The sequence below is a fragment of the Amblyomma americanum genome, chromosome 2 (genome assembly GCF_052857255.1).
Source record: "Amblyomma americanum isolate KBUSLIRL-KWMA chromosome 2, ASM5285725v1, whole genome shotgun sequence".
In the NCBI taxonomy this organism is placed as follows: domain Eukaryota; kingdom Metazoa; phylum Arthropoda; class Arachnida; order Ixodida; family Ixodidae; genus Amblyomma; species Amblyomma americanum.
In genome coordinates, this window is record NC_135498.1 from 32892663 (window position 1) to 32912681 (window position 20019).

General features: G+C 44.3%; 1 protein-coding gene and 1 long non-coding RNA gene across 2 annotated transcripts in view; one reads left to right on the top strand and one right to left on the bottom strand.

Moving 5' to 3' along the window:
* The window catches only part of LOC144120940 (uncharacterized), a 173891-nt gene that overhangs the window by 53221 nt on the left and 100651 nt on the right, over positions 1–20019 (top strand). The gene's annotated exons all lie outside the window — the stretch shown is intronic.
* Positions 1–20019, bottom strand: part of LOC144120939 (calpain-B-like) — a 32778-nt gene that overhangs the window by 176 nt on the left and 12583 nt on the right. Inside the window, exons 10-18 of the mRNA XM_077653763.1 lie at positions 18999–19162; positions 17626–17843; positions 14641–14683; positions 11391–11616; positions 10259–10317; positions 8573–8641; positions 7710–7788; positions 3945–4058; positions 53–111 (exon numbers count right to left, since the gene is read on the bottom strand). Of these exons, the coding sequence (XP_077509889.1) occupies positions 53–111; positions 3945–4058; positions 7710–7788; positions 8573–8641; positions 10259–10317; positions 11391–11616; positions 14641–14683; positions 17626–17843; positions 18999–19162 (1031 nt within the window). The remainder of the gene's footprint in view (positions 1–52; positions 112–3944; positions 4059–7709; positions 7789–8572; positions 8642–10258; positions 10318–11390; positions 11617–14640; positions 14684–17625; positions 17844–18998; positions 19163–20019) is intronic.

The following is a 20019-nucleotide window of genomic DNA, read 5'->3' on the forward strand; positions in this document are numbered from 1 at the left end:
GAAATGCGATCGCAATGGTCGATGTGCGTTTTGCTTGGGAGAACATGCTTACCTCGTTGCGACTGAGGACAACCGCATTCTCATTGTCCGGATCCCAATCGTTGTAAATATCTGCCAAGAAAAAAAACGAAAAAAAAACAATGCATATATTAGAGAGGCCGAGGTTTCAGGCCACCTCAAAACTGTACACGAGGCACAATTTCGCAAATACATCGTTCCGAGGTAAAATTTTTCTCTGGTCTTAAGGTCAGACTTTGCATCCAAACTCCGCACAACAGGTTTGTATATAAATGATTTCAACCACCTTTAATTCATTATTGTTTGTTGCAAGCCTGCTCTTTTTCATCAGAAGGCGATCTACCATGCAGCGCGCAGCAGTGAGATGCATTAGTCGCCCACGCACTGTGATGGGTGTCATGATAGGGTGCCCACTCCTCGATTTGAAAGAAAAAAACTAAATAAAAAAAGAACGCACGAAGAGAAATATTTTTATAGGCGCCCAGTTTGTCTTTGACAGGATTCCTGGAAATCACAGATTCTACAACTGTAAATTTCCGCGTCATTGTTTCTTCCCTCCTAAACGATTAACAGATTTTGGCAGACTACCCTTATTAAAACATTTAAGCTAGACAAAAGTGGAATGAGAAAAGACTGCTTTACTTATATCATGCTATTTATTTATTTATTTATTTATTTATTTATTTATTTATTTATTTATTTATTTATTTATTTATTTATTTATTTATTTATTACATACTGCAGACCCTTGGGTCCAATCAGAGGGGCATTAGTATATATACAGATAATAATGAACAAAACAGGAACAAACACGTACACATTTTTACAATTTTTAGTCACACTGCAGTCAGCAAACTATGGTTCAAGTCCGGTACTGTCCGAGGAAAAAAGGAAAATTTAAACGTATCAGTTCGAGCATAATAGGGTGTGAGTGAGTCAGGATGATGATGTCTTGTGAGGCGCATTAATGCAGACGTTATATAAGGTGATTTATTCATTTGAAGTTTGTTGTTAAGAAAGAGGGAAAGGAATTCAAGTCTTAACTGCTTTCGACGTGATTCAAGAGTGGGTATACAATTGTCTGCCATAATTTTAGAGGGAGAGGGAAGCCGTGCGAATTTATTAAATATAAACCTAACTGCCTTTCTTTGTATTCTTTCAAGGTGACTGATATTTGACTTAGTTTGAGGATCCCATGAAATACATGCATACTCGAGCTTTGGTCGAACAAATGAAAAGTAACAGAGTAATTTCAAATTAGTAGGGGCGTTTTTTTAGTTTGTGCCTCAAAAAGCACAGTTTGCGGAAAGCAGAAGAACAAATATTATTAATATGTGTGTTCCACGACAATGTTGGTGTCAAGGTAACACCCAAATATTTGTAGTTGATAGCTTCACGTAGTGGAGAAGAACCTAATGTACAAGAAAAAATAAGTGGGGTTTTTTTACGAGTGACACGAAGGCATACTAATTTTTCAGCGTTGAGAAGCATTTGCCATTCATTGCACCAATTCAATATCCAATTTAAGTCTGTTTCAAGGACAGTCTGGTCATGTGGACAGGTTATTTCGTTGTGCAGGACACAATCATCGGCAGAAAGCCTAATTTTCACACCGGGAGATATGACATTAACGATGTCGTTAATGTACAGTAGGAAGAGTAGGGGACCCAAAACACTACCTTGCGGTACCCCTGACGTGACTGGAAGAGTGGCCGAGCTGTGTTCACCTACTGTGACGTATTGAGTCTGTTTAGTCAGGTACGCAATAATCCAGTTTACAAAAATATCAGGTATTCCAATAATTTTAAGTTTATTTATTAATTTGTCGTGAGGAAGTTTATCAAACGCTTTAGTGAAGTCTAAAAATATTACATCCATTTGGCCATTATTGTCAAGGGATGAAGCAAAACAATGGATCACTGATACCAACTGTGTTACAGTGGAATAACCCTTCCTGAAGCCATGTTGGAACTCCGTGAGCACATTGTTTGCAGCCAGGAATTCCTTGATACAGTTGGCCACAATGTGCTCCAGGAGTTTGCAGCATTGTGAGGTCAAGGAAATAGGGCGATAATTTTGTAATTTTAGGCGATCCCCTTTTTTGAATATAGGAACAACGCGGGCCACCTTCCAGTCATCCGGCAGCGGTCCCCTCAAGAGGGAAACAGAAAAAAATGTTACAAGAAATCTGGAAATAAGTTCTGGGTATCGTTTTAGAAAGATGTTTGGGATTTCGTCAGGGCCACAAGAAGTTTTTGCTTTCAGGTTTACTAGGATATTGACAATTCCAGCATAAGAAATAAAATCCACATCATATACCGGTCTTTCTAGAAAATTCGTCACGCAAACATTTGATACTGAAAAGACGCTTTGAAAATACTCATTAAAATGCTGTGCTATGTCTTCATCCTTAGTTATCGGGGTGCCATCAATCATTATTTGTAAAATTGGCCAACGTAGCGAGCGAAAGCACCATTGGCCACGAACTCGCAGTTTCGTGGTGCTCGCATTCCCACCGTGGTCGCACCGCGCCACGTGACCAACCACGTGACTGGTCACGTGACCAACCGCGTGACGAACCTCGTGACAACAACATAGCTAGACAGCCAGACTAACCTGGGCTAGCAATCAAGATTAACCAAGGCTAAACACGCTATGCCTTAGTTTTCGATACTTATATCCTGGCATAGCCGAGCTAAGCCACTGCCATTTTTTTTTATGCAATGATGACTCAGCCCTCGTGAAAGAGACGCAAAATTTCTCGCGGGGCTGGCTTAATATGTTTTAGCTTTGATGTCTGAAAAGCTATGCTCCCAAAATTTTTCGCTGTTTTTGTCACGGAACTACACTTCTGTAAAAAGAATTTTCCAATGATCCTTTATGTAATTGTGGCCGTGAAGAAAATGAGCCAATGACCTTGATTTGAACTCCACTTCCAACAGTCTTTACTGACAATTCAAACGTAACAAATATATCATACAAATCAGTTTTAAGGCGAATCATGCTTTCACCTTTTATCTAAATATAGGAACCGCAGTTGGGGCCAGTCTGTACGATTTTTTTCAACGAGCTTTAGGCGCAGCGAGTGCTGGAGATATATTCGTTCTACAGTGTCCAAACCCACCGCAGTAAAACGAGTTTAATAACGTCTGTGAGGGGAAAGTGTGGAAGTTGACCACTTACTCCTTGCATTTATAGGCAAGATAAGGAAGTGCCATTGTACACAGCTGAGACGTAGGTTATTTTCACCTATGTCGTTGTCTTAATTGGGAGTTAACTCGAAGCTCTCACCAGGAGTGTTTCTACTATGAACGCATTACTACCTCCGTTGTCTCTCATATCACCCTAGCAATTTTCTTCATTTGCTTCGTGGAGTAATCCACGCAGACTTCCAACGTGTTGTTTGTTTACAAGTCTTAAGTTCCGACACATCTTTGAATCGAAGCTTTTGGTTAGCCGCATTTACCCGCTGCATGTGCTGTATATCTTCCTTGAAAATATGTATCCAAGCAGATGTATTCAAGCAGCAGGCTAGGCGATTGTGGCCTTCCGAACCAGAACATGAGGTCATGTGTTTGACCCCTACCGTGGCGATCGTACGCCGATGAGAGCTAAATGCAAAATTTCCCGCGTAATGCAAAGTGGTTGAATTTAATCCGGAGCCTCTCCTCTATACGTCGTGGTTCAGAGGCTACGGTGTTTTTTAACTCTAAAAATTTAAGAGCCAATGAATTGACTTTGACATATTTTGAAGCTTAAATGAAATGATGTCGAAATTTTTTCAGCGCGTCTCGCAAAAATCATCGCTTGGTTGAAATAGTAGGTGATTTTAAGCCGGGTGGTTACAAATTAAAATGCACTCAACGGCCATTTCTTGGACCATACGCAGTGCTACAATGCGGAGACTTTGATCATGGTGTACAAACCTATCATGCTCATGAGCTTGACGGCACAGCCGATGAAGTCTGACAGGCTGATCTTGCGGTCATTGCCGTAGCGTAGGATGAGAGCCTTCAGCACGTGCTGGTTCACGCTGTATCCTACGACAGATTGAGAAAAACAATATAGCAGATAGCTTTAACAGACCGGACGTATACAGTGCCGAGCACTATGGTTCTACAAGATATAAATGTTAATTCATACGTCCTATGACAAAAAAGCCCTCAAGGCTACCTAAAAATAGAGTACCGTAACACAATATTAGACAGCTTTAGTATTACGTAGGCGGACATACGCAGGGGCATTGCGTACGCTAAAGAACTGGCTACTTTGCTGTGCACGTACTCCGAATGTTGTTCGAACGAGAGCTCTTGCGTGCGTTTGGGTTGTGAAAGAACTCTCTAGACAGGAAGTGGGAAGAGTGGGTCAGGGTTCAAACACGGGTAATGACTTCCTAGTCCAGATCAAGAGGAAGGAAAGGGCTCGGGTAGGACATGTGATGCGAAGGCAAGATAACCTATGGTCGTTAAAGGTACACTAAACAGGAATCTGAACTCGTCTTTTTACAGCGGGAACTCGATCCACACTTTCCAAGCATTCTTAGAAGCCTCGAATCTTGTGCTGACGATTTCCATAATTTAAATCGGATTAAACGTCCTGGCTGCCGCCTTTCTTTTTGAACTCAACGCTGAAGGTAGGAGGAGTCGACCAACGCGTGGAGAGCCTTTCAGCTAGTCCCGTGCGCTCTGCCATCGGCGGAATGATACGTAAATCAAAGACTCCACACGTATCTTTATTTCCGTGGGCCTGATTTACAGCTATGTTGTCTGCGACTGAAACTATTTATTCACAGAAACGTAAAGAATGAAAATAAAATCGAAAGCGAAGCCGCCACGGGACTGGGTGAGGTCCACTCCACGCGTTGGTTGACTCCTCCTACCTTCAGCGTTAAATTAGAAAAAAAAGGCAGGGACCGGGACGTTTAACTGATTTAAATTAGGGAAATAGTCCGCACAGGAGAATAATCCGGAGTTTCTAAGAATGATCGGAGAGTGTAGACCAAGTTCCCCCTGTCAAATGACGAGTTCAGATTCGTCTTTAGTGCACATTTAAGGGTAACAGACTGGATTCAAAGGGAAGGGAAGCGTGACAGGAGGCGGCTGAAAGTTGGATGGGCGGATGAGATTAAAGAGATTGTGGGGATAGGGCGGCCGCAAATGGCAGAGAACAGGATTATTTGAAGATATATGGGAGAGGCATATGTCCTGCAGTGAGCGTAGTGAAGCTGAGGATGATGATGATTCCATTTTATATGCAGGCCCGATTACACCGTCAACATAGCGACACCCGTTGTGACAGTACAGTTCGGGTCTTTCGGTATTTGTCTGCTTGGTATCGATTAGTTTTATTGTGCATTTCGTGTTGTGGAAAAATGCTACGCTAAAACTCACCGGGTAACATTAGTCTTTTATTTTCTGCCTTCTAAGGTGGTGTGAACATTACAGGCATAACATTAAAATCAGGATACTTCCGGAAGAGTCGAAAAGAGAGAACACACACGGGGTTCTGACTGACAACTGAATATTTACTCCTTGAACGTGACACTTCGCGTTGCTTAGTGAGGCATAGCGAAGAGATAACTCAGCGAAGGTGTGACTGTGTCTTGTCTCTTCCGCGCTTTTTCCCTGCGTTTATTCCGCAACCAGCGAAATTCAAGATAAACTGAGGGCGAGGGACAAATTTCTAGAGACGATTACGATACTCCCTAATGCGAAATTTGAGCGCAGCTTTGTAGGCCTCTCAGGCTCTGTAGGCGTGTTGTTTTGCTTAGCTTGGCTGTCGGCACGTCTGGCGAGGATATTAGTTCGATAGCAGTATTAGTAGATAAAGGCGACGATGTGCAATGCACAGCGCACGAGAACGGCACCGCCACGCTGTCACGTGGTTGGTCACGTGGTGCGGAACAGCTGCCGGCGGCGCGGCGCCGTGGCTGGTCATGCAGTTCATCACGTGACGTGGCTGGTGACATGATGCGGAGCAGCTGCTGCTGCCGGCGGCGCGGCGCGCCGGCGAAACCGAGCTGCAACAGCTGTGCGCATGCGCCGTGTCAAGTGGCACGCACATAGAAAAGGAGCGGGGAAAGACTGACTTTGCAATTCGACTGAGCAAGTTCCACTCGGCCAGCTGTAGCTATCGCGTCACTCCAGGTTTAACCAGAGCTAAACCACCGCCAATTTTTTTATTATTTAGTTATCGCTTGGCTCTGTTGCACGAAATGGCGGCGACGCGGCTCAACCCATCAGTGGGCGCTTAAGAGTTGCGCTCTAAAATATAACGACGAGGAAACGAGACGTTGGGTTCAATGGCACAAGAAACCGACACGCGACAATTGCCGGCTTGCTTAGCGGCGCTGGTGGCGGCAGGCGCCAAAGGAGTCAACCCTTGGCAGAACCGAGGCAGCGACGGAGCTCAGAGGCAGGAAGTGTCCGGAAAGGGGGCTAACTGGGCTTACTAATCGTCAATGATAACTTGAAACTCTCGTGAAGGCCGTGGGAAGTGGAAAGCGAGATAAACGAAGGAGGTTGGAAGGGCACACATGGTCGTCCGTGGAGGAAATGCAAGGGAAGTCGCGAGGTAGCCCGAAAAGAGCGTTTCTTATTTCTATAGCATAGATTCTATATCGAGGTTTAAATGGCTGCGGCAGAGTTGCAGGGGCGTCGGTTTTTCTCGCGTCGACAACATTTAACTTGACCAGGTCAGAACTTGAGTATGGATCCGCCATTTGGAATTCACAACAAGCATACCTCATTGCTGCATTATAGAAGACGCGCAAAACAGAGGCGCCCCTTTGACTCATCGCTGATACTTATCCGATATTAGTGTTTCATCTCTGAAACCACAGTCCCAATTATCCAGTCTTTTCCTCCGTCGCCGCATTTCTAGCCTGTGCCTCTTTGTCAAATTTGACAGCAACCATACATCTGCGAACCGCATGCATCGGTCATCCATTTAAAATTTCGCGCCAACGCTCCCGTGCGACTACTTTTTCCTAGTCATTTTTCCTCCTATCCGCAAGTGACTGGAATGACCTTCCCCATGAAAACAAAGCCATCACCTGCCCATCGGCCTATCTAGATAAATTCACGTCGCATCTGTCATCATACAGTATTATGTTAACCCCACCCCTTAAGTAATACTCCCAAAATAGGGGGTCTTTAAGAAAAAAAACTTTTAACTTCGCCTCGGATCCGCAACGGACTCACTGAACCAGCAGGAGGTAGTTCGAGGCCCGACAACGCCTTCCAAAAATGCATCTAAATCCGAAAGCGCATCGCAGAGAAGCGAGTGGGGAGTTGTGGGAGCCTCGGGGAAGCGAAAAAAAAAAGCATTTTCGGTGGACAGTTAACTGCTGGGCTAGTTGGTGTTGCATACTGAAAGAAAGATTTTGCGCAAAAATCTTTCAGTATTTCCGGTGGACTCGGCGAATCGGTGGAAGTGTTTTTTCAAAGCGGGAGCTGGCGAAGCCCAAGCTAGCCAAGACTCATCTGCCTCATCTGGCCGCATCGCCCTAACTCCTATAGCTGCAATGCAGGGCGACACCGAAATCGCGATAGTTTCGGTTCGCAGCCATGTAAATAGTGGCTTATCGCTGCGACAGCTGCGCCAGCTCGCTGTAATGCGCTTTTGTCACAGCCATGTAAACGGGGCATTGTGCTTTATAGTTTAGTAAATATTTGCAAAAATGTTCTCACCTGCCCTTCGCAGGGTTTTTCGTAGCTCGTACGTGCTCAGCTGGCTAGAGGAGTCTTTATCGTGATCACTGAAGGCTTCCTGTGGTAAAAAAAAATAAAAATATGGAGGGCAGTTAAACCTACTTATGTTCTTTGAATGCGAAAGCATTGAGTTTATAATTTTACTTTCTAATGACACACGGACTCATTAGCATCAAGTTGTAAGGCAACGCATGCACCAGGTTCACCTTTCTTCTCCAAAAAGCAACGCGGTTTTGCGGCGTATTGGTTGTGTGCTCACCTCGCAGTCTATAGGTGTTTGGTTCGATCGGTTCCCCGCACCTTCGAAAGAAATTTCTTTCTTTGCCGATGACGTAATTCGGCGCTTTTGTCGACCACTTTTCCTGGACACTGACACCATCGCCAGGTTTCTTTGCAAATGGCCATAAAAGGCTTTCGCCTTAAATAGAACATCTCCACAAACCGCATTAAAGATTTCAATACAGTTAACTACGTCAGAAATTGATTATATCCACTTGCTGACTGGATTGTAATATATTAAGCCTGGTTTGCGTACTGTAGCCAGAGGTTTAAGGAAGCACTTGTTTTTACACCTGTTTTACGTTTTTTTTTACGCAAACATCACGTAGTAACTGAATCATTTAATAATACTTTACTAGTATGCTTGGCACGTCGTATACATTGACTAATGCTGTTTATACCTTATTATTGTGGCACCTGTGAAGCTTTTGTTTTAGCATGTTTATATACTTGCTTCCATACAACGGCCGATGTTTGGCCTTTCGGATTATTCAGCCTGCAATATTTATCACATCTATCGCTCTCCCTTCCTCTTTCGTAATACTGAGCCATAAAGCGCTTACCTCCCATTGGGTAATGAGCTTGTGAAGTCTGTCGAACTCTTGCACCGTAAGTGTTCCGCTGTAATTGCTCTTACCGAAGAGTATTAAGTACTGCAACGCTTCCAACGCATCGTCCAATCATGACTAATAGTCAGAGGATTGTTCGTCTCAAATAATGCATTAACTTAAGTGTACAAAATTCTCGTCCAACAAACTTTCTTTATATTCATGTTAACGTTAGTATAAACACTGTCAAACACAGATAACGATATGATCGTTATAAAAAAAATATGCATCGAGATATCAGTAGTGTTACTGCTCTTATTGTCGATACAGCCGCTATTCTGAAAGAGCCAAACCATTCAAATTGATCACCTATTTATCCTGAAGATTTTTTTTATCTATTTAGCCATTGAGCAGAGCAGCCAAGGGTTGCAAATATTGCCTTTTTGTTCCTTCCTCATCAAGAATATTTGTTGTCTTGGTTATTTTCTCCGTCCGCGTAGGTACACGGATTTATAAGAAATAAATTCAAACTTTTCTTTTTCAGCATATTTCCGACTATGCGCAGTGTGATAAATTGGGGTATTGTACGCAGGGTATTGTATGAGGTTATTGCATTCTACGCAGCACAAGAGAAAGGTACAACTGTACACAGGCAAACAAAAAAACTGCAACTTATGATACAGAATTCACACAAATTTTTCATCCAATGACATCGCATTCAGCACACATTGGTTTCTCGATTCAACATGCGAAGCGCTATTAAGTGTCGTAGTCAATGATTTAACATGTTCTCTCTCGCTTCCATATTTAAAAGTGGCATAGACGAGGTCATCCCCACAGCGCAATGTAGCCTTCAGTGAACTGTAGTCTGTGATGCAGATTGCTGGTCACTAGATAGTGAACAAGGGAGCCGTAGAGCTCCCGAAACGTCTTTTCATCTTTTGTCTTTGGCCAGTGACCAGCAATCTGCATCACAATGATTCCTGACCAGACGGTATGCCGTCAAACCCTCGACTACATCAATCTGCGCCATCATTTTGGACAACCGGCCATCAAAAGATAATGAACAAGGGAGCAGTAGTGCTCCCGAAACGTCTTTTCATCTTTTAACTTTGGCCAGTGGCCAGCAATCTGCATCACCATGATTTCTGACCAGACGGTATGCCGTCAAACCCTCGACTACAACTGTAGTCTGTGCAACGGTGTTATTAATAAATTTTCCACAAAATAAACTAACATGCCATGCCATGAGTTTCTATTCCTCTCGTCTAAATTCTATGTTTACATGTATCTGAAATGAAACATTCTACGCTCGGCTCGCATCTCCTGAATCTCATCCGCCCACCTAACTTTATGCCGCTGCCTGCGACGCTTGCCTTCTCTTGGAATTCCTGTTACCCTTAAGGACCATCGGTTATCTTGCCTTCGCATTACATCTACGTTTCGTATACCTGAGTCAAAACAAGGCTCGCGGCTTGAGGCCCTGAGGCTTGCTTACGCGTACAAATATCCCGCCAGTTGCAGACAGCGTACATTCTTGGATGAGATGCGTATTCTTGTCATTGCATCAAACCAAACTCAAGGATGCTGAGTTACCGCCCGACCGACTGATTGACTTATTCATGTGTGCTGCCCCACCTTCGCGCTATGCAAATGTGGGCCAACATGCGACAAAACGCAAATCAAAACCACCAAGGATACATCCATGAGGGCCACCATGCTCCGGCACGTATCCAGAGAGAACTCCACGGCCTTTCCATCTGAAATCAAAGTTGGGGCGGCGATCGGTTTTTCCCTTCTAATGGCTACCTGCGCAGTGGTACGGGCTCGAATCACAGCCGAACGTGGCACAGCTGCTCGTTTATCCGTTCCCAAATAATGTGTCTTTAAATGTGAAAGAAAAAAGTGAAAACTTGGTGCCAAAATTAATTCTGTTTCTTTTCGGTTTGCTATCTTTTTATCGTCTTCACTCGCTCCGATTTTTTCTCACCCCTTTACGCCGCTCTCTCCAGTGGCGGAGGGCATTGTTCTTGGGAAAATAGACAATTGAATGTTCTTACTTTTTTGTTATTAACGTGAAAGCATTACTCGGCTATGTCGGCACCGGAAGTGTCCGCGAAAAAAGCGTCTGCAAAACGTGAAAGCAAGAATAGTGTCGTGAAGTATATAAAGTCGATGATTAAACACTATCCAGTCAGATTTATTAGTCATTGGTCATGAGCTTCAGTCATCAAACACCAATTAATAATGTTATTTAGTGATGATAATTAATGAAGATAATTACTAAATGTAAAATGATGATAGTACTGAGGTTAATAATGGAGCTAATTAATGAGACCGTACAACGTCATAAGGGTGTCATGTAATCCCATAGTCTGATGACGTCACGGCTACGACAAATTAGAGTACAGCAAAAAACAGAGCCCTGATTATCGTTGTCAGAGAACTAGGATGATATGCAGGCTCTCATATAGTTCTAGAACATTCCATAGGAGCTACCAAAGTCTACTAGGAGCCACCAACGTCAGGGCAAACACTAACGATTTATCATTTCTCCAATGCAGTCTCTTCAGTGCTTTCTAAGTTTTGTTTTCGTATCACAGTCTGCTCTCGGTAATCCAAACTCAAAGTTGACTGAAAATTTGTCTTAATTATGTCGAGTTCACATTTTGGGGCCAGCTCGTCAGTTCGGATAAACCGGATGTTGGAATTAAGCGAGTTGTAATGAACGAAATCCCGCTGTACCTCTAATGTATGATATCAAGAACTACACTAGATAAATGAATACGCTGGCATATCTTCCGAACTAAAAGAGTAGCTGCTGCGAACGTACTTTGCTCGCTCAGATTTCTTAGCAGCGTCTGGAGCGAGTAGCAGTTGACGGTGCCTTCTTTCCTGGCCACTAGGTCGAACGCCTCTCTGACGTTTTCCTCGACTTCGTCCTCTCCTTCGTCATCGCCAGCCTGTTCATCTTCTTTGGCGGCGTCGCCCTCTTCTTCAGCACCTTCGCCAGCGTCGGCGCTTTCACCACTCTCAGGCTCGTCTGCTGTTTTTGTGCCCTGGGAAAGCAGTCATTTCTCATATGTCAGCTTTCCATAACTATTAACATGTGCGTGACCACTATTTAGGCTTAAAGGAACGCTGAGTAAAGATCAAAGTTGGACTGAATTGATACACTACGTCATTCTAACAACAAAAAGATCATTCTCACCGACAATACGTAAAGCTGAGAGCCTTTATAAGCTAGAAAACCTCAAAAAAGCAAAATACAGGCGTCGGCGTCGCCGGCCAATTTCGAAACTGAAGTGCGTACGTTCACACCAAATTTATTGTGCGGATCACAGAGGTTATGCTACACCCTCACTTCTTTTCAAATCAGGGACGACCAGTTCTCCTGGGTGTGAATGCCGCGAGTATAAATCGAGGGGCAAAAAAAATTTATTCGATTTTGACAGGCATAAAGAGTATATTTTTTGGAACTGGACAGATGTTAACATAGAAAGAGTCAGAGAATATTTTTTCGCGGAAGAAATAAATTCCGATACCTTTGCTATAATCTGCGAGTGAAGTGGACATATGTTGAAATGGGCAAGAAATAGAGAGAAAAATAAAAGTGTCTAGCTCGCTTCGCCGAGTGAAATGGACCTTGAGAGATTGGCGATTCCTCGTCCTTAAGCATTGTTTCTTTTTTTTTTCGAAGATACCCAGGAAGGCTGCACACAGCCTTCGGCTCGCCTTTCCAACTTTACCCACAGCCTGAAGGCTTCATTTAAACTTAACCGAGAATTCGCTACCGTGATTTCGCGCAGAGGCGTACGCAGAGCGGAGGCGTTCGGTGAGTCGGGGTATCACTGCTCCGAGCACAAGCAAGTTGAGGCTAACCACCGACGCCATGCGCCGGCCATGCTATGTACGTACCTACGTTTTCTCCCTTCTCTCTTTTCCTGCCCTTCATACCGTTTATGCTGCCTTCCACTCGTGAGGCAGTTACTGCGCTTCCCCTTTCCACCGCACCCACCCCTCCTTCCGTCTTGGCGTAAATAGCGTAACAAATACGCATCACTTGTTGACGCAGCTGCAGTTGCTTTGTACACAGGTGTCAGAAAGCCCAACTCTCTCATTAAACCCGGGAACATATTTTAAACCCCTGACCACCCTAAGTTCATCGCTTTTCTTCCGGCGAATTTTTGAAGCGAGCATTCAAGACAACTTCGCTCGAATATTTGTTCTTAGCAAAAATTGATTCTTTGGCTCCTTCCTTGTTTGGCGATGTTTGCCCGTCTGCAGAATACGCACTTATTGCTGAAAAAAAAAACTGTTTAAGAGTTTCTCGGCATCCGATTCTAACTCGTACAGTTTACACCAAAAAGGACTTTGTGATCTGCGTTTTGAAGTCAATGGCGGCGTAACCTTTCCTCTAGGATCCGCGCGACAAGATCTGCGTCGACGCACACAATTTGCTTGCGAAATCAACCCCTGGTGGCGACACTTTTCTTTCTTTTTTTTTCTTTTTTGTGTTACAATCGCCCAGTTTGCAGTGCAAGTGTCGTCTTCATCTTTAGAACGCAATGATCTGTTGATATAGGCCAACTTGGTTTCTCCTCAGTGTCGATTTAAGAGCACCCTCTCCCCCGTCATGATCCATGTTAAGCTTATCATCGCGTTAAGACCGCAAAACTTCCCTCCCCACATAGACTCCACTTAAAAAAAAAAAACTGGGGGACAAGTCGAAAACATGCTTGCCTCGATTTTGGAAGGCTGTGATTAAATTTAATCGAATTAGAGAAAAATTCAACAACTGACGCTGTCCGCCTTCCCGTTCCCGCTCCAGCATGTTCTCATATAGAATGCTCTGACAGGAAACATGCTGGCAACTATGTATGCACTCAACGTTAGCTGGAGTTGCGAACGCCTTTAAGCAGTTCAAATATAAATGTAACGATTTGGTGACCAACGTTCATAATATGCGCTTGCAATATACACGCATGCACGACCCGCCTTCCGCGTCCCAGCCTGAGTCGCTTTGAGACGTTAAACCCCATAAACCAAATTACAGCAAGGCCTCAGTTTCATTAAAAATACTCCTTTAGAAGACATTTGTACAATCCAAACTAGAATACTCCGCTTCCATATGGGACCCTAGCCGAGCTAACTTGTGTCAGTCCATTGAGCTTGTACAGAACAATGCGGCTCGTTTCATTTTATCTAACTATCATCGCACATCAAGCGTAGCAAGTATAAAGAACAGTCTTTCACTACCCTGTTTGTCTCTGCGTAGAAATTTCTTTCGTTTATGCCTCTTTTTCAAAGTATACCATCATTCAACTTTAAGACAGCAGCTCATTCTAGAACCCGCTTATCGCTCGTCACGAGTCGACCACAAACACAAGGTTGGATATATTCGTTGTAACACATACACATTTTCTTACTCATCTTTGACACGTACATGCGGCGACTGGACACCTCCCGGCTGATATCGCATGCATCAATGATTATGCCCTTTTCAGGAAAGCTTTATCCGCTTTTACGTTTGTTGATGACGTGGCCTAAGTGTTGCAACAATTTTTCATTTATAATGCTCAAATGAGCCATGACATTTTGAACTTCTTTGTAATCCTGTAACATCATAAAAATTATATGCTTAAGTAGTCGGCTTTGAATTTTTTTCCTATTTTTCCATGGCTGTCTTCTCTTATGCCTTCGTACTCATGAAAGAACCAATTTGAGCTGTGTGTTTTGTTATCTACATTTTTTTCATTTTTAGTTGTTTGTTGCTAATATTATGTCGGGCTTTTAATAGTTTGTTACTGTTTACTCTAATGTTTTTGCAGTTTGGTTACTAATAGTGTTTTCTCCTAAAACCTGCTATATACAACTTGCTCCTCTTCAAACAAGATTCGTCACAAATGTTCACTGCAAATGTTCACCCCACTCCCCTCTGCAATGCTTCGGCGATTGAGGGTATTGTAAATAAATAAATAAATAAATAAATAAATAAATAAATAAATAAATAAATAAATAAATAAATAAATAAATAAAGAAATAAAAAAACCAAAAAAGAGGAAGATCTCAGAGGTACTAACCTGAGATGGCTCTTCGCTTAATGCGGCCTCTTCATCATTCTCCCTACAAAAAAAAAGAAAGAAAAATGCAGAAAACAAAACGATGGTGGCCTCGTCAGAGGTGAAGCTTATCAAAGTTGTTCAAGAAGAGCACACCGTCTTTCAGCCTTCGAAAGCTATTAGGTTCACAACCGACGAGTGCGCTACAAGTCTGGCGATCGTGAAGCTGACACCCTTTTATCGAGCGCCCTAAAAGATGTGAGTCACAATCTATAGATGCTGGTTGAATTAATAGAAGCTGGATTCTCTACCCGGCTCCGCGGCTGCAGGCGTGCTCTCCAATGTACTTCTTTGCCTGGCAAAGAATATTATATATTGCCAGCATAGTCTGAGATAGCATGTATTTTTGTTGCATCGTTATATCCTTGCTCACTGCGCATTTATTTTATTTTTCGTTATGTGTCATTTATTGTCATTGTGACTCAATATTGCTTAAAGTGCATTTTTCATCTTGTGTTAGCATTTCTGACGTGTGCATTGTATTCTCCGTGTTGAGTGCGTGGACGCGTAGTGTGCTTGGGCGTGTGTGAGCACGTGCGTATCGGGTTTTATGGCTTATAAGCAGCTGAGGCTATCATGAGCGAAGCCAGGGTTGGAAAACCCTTACTGCCCAGCTGACAGACTACAAGTTTCTCAAGTGTTGCAGTTTGTTTATGATATTTTCTTTCTTTAAGAGCCTAAGAACTCGCGATAAGTCCACTTTTACGCTCTCGTCTAAGAGTAAGTAGAGAAGGAATGGAGCGCGATTGTGTTTGTTTCTCTGTATTGAGTATTGTGTTGTAGCCGTGTTTTGTGGCGTATTACGTCGCCAGGCCTAGCGGAGTTTCTTCTCTTATGCGAAAGTGTGTAGCCGATGCCACTGCTAAGCACCAACCTCTCCTTTCATTTCCGTGTAAATAAATAAATAAAAAAGGCATAGTTAAAACAAAGCAAACTCTGCAAGAAGGTCACGTACTTTGTTGGCGCTTTATGTATGCCGCATGGCGTTTTAAGATAAATGTTATGATGTTTAACGCATATGAAAAAAACAAAATTTAGTGGCCCCGCCGCGGTGGCTCAGTGGTTAGGACACTCGACTACTGATCTGGAGTTCCCGGGTTCGAACCCGACCGCGGCGGCTGCGTTTTTATGGAGGAAAAACGCTAAGGCGCCCGCGTGCTGTGCGATGTCAGTGCACGTTAAAGATCCCCAGGTGGTCGAAATTATTCCGGAGCCCTCCACTACGGCACCTCTTCTTCCTTTCTTCTTTCACTCCCTCCTTTATCTCTTCCCTTACGGCGCGGTTCAGGTGTCCAACGATATATGAGACAGATACTGCGCCATTTCCTTTCCCCCAAAAACCAATTATTATTATTATTATTAATGGACACTGAAGTTCCGCCTTAAGTACAGGTTCGGCCAAAATATTACGGAGCATGCTTCAGCGTTTGAAATTTTTCTCACGTGTTCTGCAGAGGAGATGTGAGTGTGCCTCCTGTTCATACGCGAACGCGCCAGTGATGGGCGTTTAGCTGCGTAAGAAGTACCTCTTAATTTTCGTTAGGTACGGTGTGGTGAGAGTTCGAAGCACCGAAGCGTGCTCCGTAATATTATGGCCGGGAATGTACATGACGCCATAACTTTAACGGCTTCCTTCAGCGGCCTGGCGTCCTGTCAGCGTATCACTTCGCCTAAGCTCTGACTACAAGTCCGTGTATGCGGAATTGGTCATTCTGTACTTTACATTCATAACTCGCGGGGAGTCCTGATGCCACTCATGGCGCAGGGGTGCAGCGCTTATGCGATGCGCCGCTGCCCCGTCGAGCGGCTGTTTCAAACAAAACCACATAGTCACCGCTGGGGATTGTGAGATCCGGGCTGCTCTTCCCGGGCATTAGTTTTGCTGCTATACTTGCCACGGAGGGCAGTTTGCTCACAATCCAGCGGACAGATTGCCCCCTGCCACGTTGGGCACGTTGTTCTGGCGTCACAATGTCACGTGACTTTGGTAGCCAGGGTGCCACCTGCTTTTTCGCTCAAAACGCCGCCAACGCCGACGACGGATGTTATGCAAAACGGTAGCCTTAACGCTATCGCGTAAAAATTTCGTGTGATATCTTGGAAGGCGATGTCAGTTTCCTGGTTTGGCGTTGAAGAATAATCGTTCGTAGGAAGGGCCGGCAGAAACAGGACGTTGGTAGGAGAACGCAGCACGCGCGCGCGGTTGAGTTGTGGTTTTCTTCCAAAGTTATTTCCTGTCAAACTATGTACCAACCAGCACAAGTAGCCACTCTTCTCGTAATCATTGTTCATTGTGGCAAACATTTTAGCAGTGACGACGCCATGCGACCAGGCACTGCTCCTGTTGTGTCTAAACGCCCACCTGGCTTCATAACGCACAGTTTTTATAAAAGCGGTCTCATGAGACATTACATGAATGGCAATATATCATACATGCTATATATGATGGTATCCTTGAAACATCCCACACTTGAGTGAAGCAGTGCCCTCGGTTTTAGTAAATAAATTTATCAAGATTTTTCTAATTACAGAGTAAGAATCCGCCAAGCTTTCGATAATGTATACGCTAAAGCATTCTACATGCCTATACAATCTGCCTTTTTCACAAGATTTGGCGCACGCAAACGCACATGCGCGACGCAGGCGCGATTCGCTTCTACGAGGCGCCAACTCCGCCCGCGAAGTAGCAGCTGCTTGCTTGACAGCTGCCGCTTTTTGTCGCTTGCGCCTTTCACCAGCATGAGCCGCACATGTGCCTCCCAACTTGACGACTTGTTTTCAACTAGTAAAGGTAGGGAGGGGCCAGGAGAAGAGAGGCACGCATGCGCGTAGCGCATTAGGAAAAAAGGTGGATTTAATGCGAGCTGTCGTTTGAGCATAACGTATCCAGCTCTTCACCCGGCACATTGTTCACCCTGGCGTTCTTCGCAGTGCTTGTGCACCTACCGGCAGAAGCTTCTCTTCTCAGTATAGATTCTGAGCAGGAAGTCTCCCTCCACGTCTGCGTCGTGAGTGTACGGCACGACGCAGAAAGTTCCGGGCAAGAGCCTCAGGCGGCGGGTTACCTCGTGCGATGGCTCGCACTCCTCGATGTCGAAAACAACCCTGTGGTCGGCCAGGTACTCGGATGTCAGCGGGACTGGGCTACTCTCCGGGTCTTCAACCTGACGAGGTAGGGCGACAAGGGTGGTTCTAGCAAAGAGGACCGACCAGGCCGAATGTACCGTTCATTGGCTACACCCACTGATGAGCATAAATGTGAATGCTAAAAATTAATTCTAGAAAATTTCATAATTAGGAACAAAAAAGAAACATGAACCGAGGGTTATAAAAAAGGAATGGTGGCTAGGAACGTGCGAAAATAGGAGTGAGTTAACGGAAAATGCGCGCAAAAAAGTGAGCGTAGAGAATGGCAAAATAACTGTCGGGACAGTACGCGGGAATAAAGATGTAAAACTCATGTTTTACCATACTTGACCATCTTTGACCACCGAGAATATCTCTGAGAGAAGTCAGTGTGGTTGGGTTTGTTAACGCAGAGGAGGCTCTGGCACCTTCGAAGGGTTGAAAATGAAATCCCATCGATTCGGGGCCCCGTTTCTTCCCTGTGGACACCTAATAGAGGCCATCCACGCTTGGCGGAGGGTGGGGACTCTAGACACCTGTTCAGTTTCCTTCTGTGAACTGGATATGATACGATTCGGGATAATGCCTCTCAAACTGATTAAACTCCGCGCCCAGCATGCTCGATCGCTCAAAAGTCATTCTGTGGCCAAAGCATTCAGTGTTCGGCCAGGACACTCCGTTCAGTGTGCATCTTTCGGAATGCTGCAGTAAGCGTATGAGACGTGGAACTCGGAAACAGTAACCTGGCACAGGCGAAGTCTCTTTGTCACCCACCTCCATGTCACGCTCCCCTAAATGCGTATATGGTGTTATATCTTGTGTTTATTGTCGCTGTCCTGTCAACGAGGTCAGCAGATTCTGTTACGTGTTTTCGGCTATATAGTTGGCGTCGCTGTTTTGCCGTCAATGGTGACGGTATACTATTTCTCGAGTAAGGCGCAGCGATGACGAGTCAATGCGTTCTACTCATTCTTTTCGAACATTGCTCGAATAATTGCGTGTCTTCCTAATTTTTTATCGATTGAAAGATTGTACTTTTTATCTGCCTACTTATTTTATCTAGAAAAGTGACGTAAAATTGACGTTGAGGGGTGATGTAGGGCATTAGTAAAGCTGATGAGGATGAGAACAGTGAAAAAAAATCAGCCCAAGTCCTCTGCTCAGCCTGATAAGGAAAAGGTAAACAATGCTACCTCGTATACAGCGAACCCGATTGCGTGCCACGTGTCATCGGTCGCTGTGAAGAAACGTCGTCCTCGTTGAAGGAGCGCCACGATCATTGTGCACTCTCCGTCCTCTTCTTCGTCGTCGGGCTCCCGCAGCGTCACCAGGTACTGCGGGTTTGTGGCGAACTTTTCTGCGTTCATGAGGAAGCAATGCAGCGCCGTTACAAGAAGCAGGCAGACGCTTCCTTCCACGCATCTTCAAACCAAACAAAAGGCCAGATGAGGCTTCGGGAAAAGTGAAGGTTTTTACGATATTCCATGGAAGACTTTTTCGCAAACAGAGCACAGAGGAACTAACTCCAGAAAACTCCTGAGAACTACCGGCTGACAAACTACGGCAGCACCCTCAACACAGGTTCAAGTATTTGCACCGCAGTAGCTTTGCGGAAATTTAGCTTCGCCTTCGATCGTGTTTTTAGTTGCTCCAACAGTGCTTGACCGCAAAACATGTCTTACACAAGCTAAGCATCGGACATGTTTTGTGTAAGGCAGGGCTTTCACGGAATGAGACGCTTGTAGCTCACATCTGCCAGACCATGATTGGATAAAATTATTTTTTTTTCTTGCGGCAAAGTTCAGCGCGTTTTTTCAATGAAACGCTCGAGTGAAGCGTTTTACAGGAAGTGTATTTAAGCTGTACTGCCATTTGCTTTTTTTCGCTTGCTTGGCCTCTATGAAAAACGGTGACGACTGGGCAACATTTCCTAACCCTTTCCCATTGCCTAAAGAAAACTTTGATAGACTTTTTTTTTGGAAACTGTATCATCAGATTCGACGCAATGCTTCCAGCGTTAAACGACTGTCCTTACTGTGCACACACGGCGTTGAAAGTCATCTCGTGCGCGTGGTGTTTCTTTCGGCTAAGTAGCCATTTTTTTTTACTGGAGAGAAATATTTATTATCCGTGGGTCGTCATTATTGCATAGTTCAGCAGTAATTGTAGCAGTTTCTATTAATAGTTTAACAAAATGCTGTTTGGCATATAAAC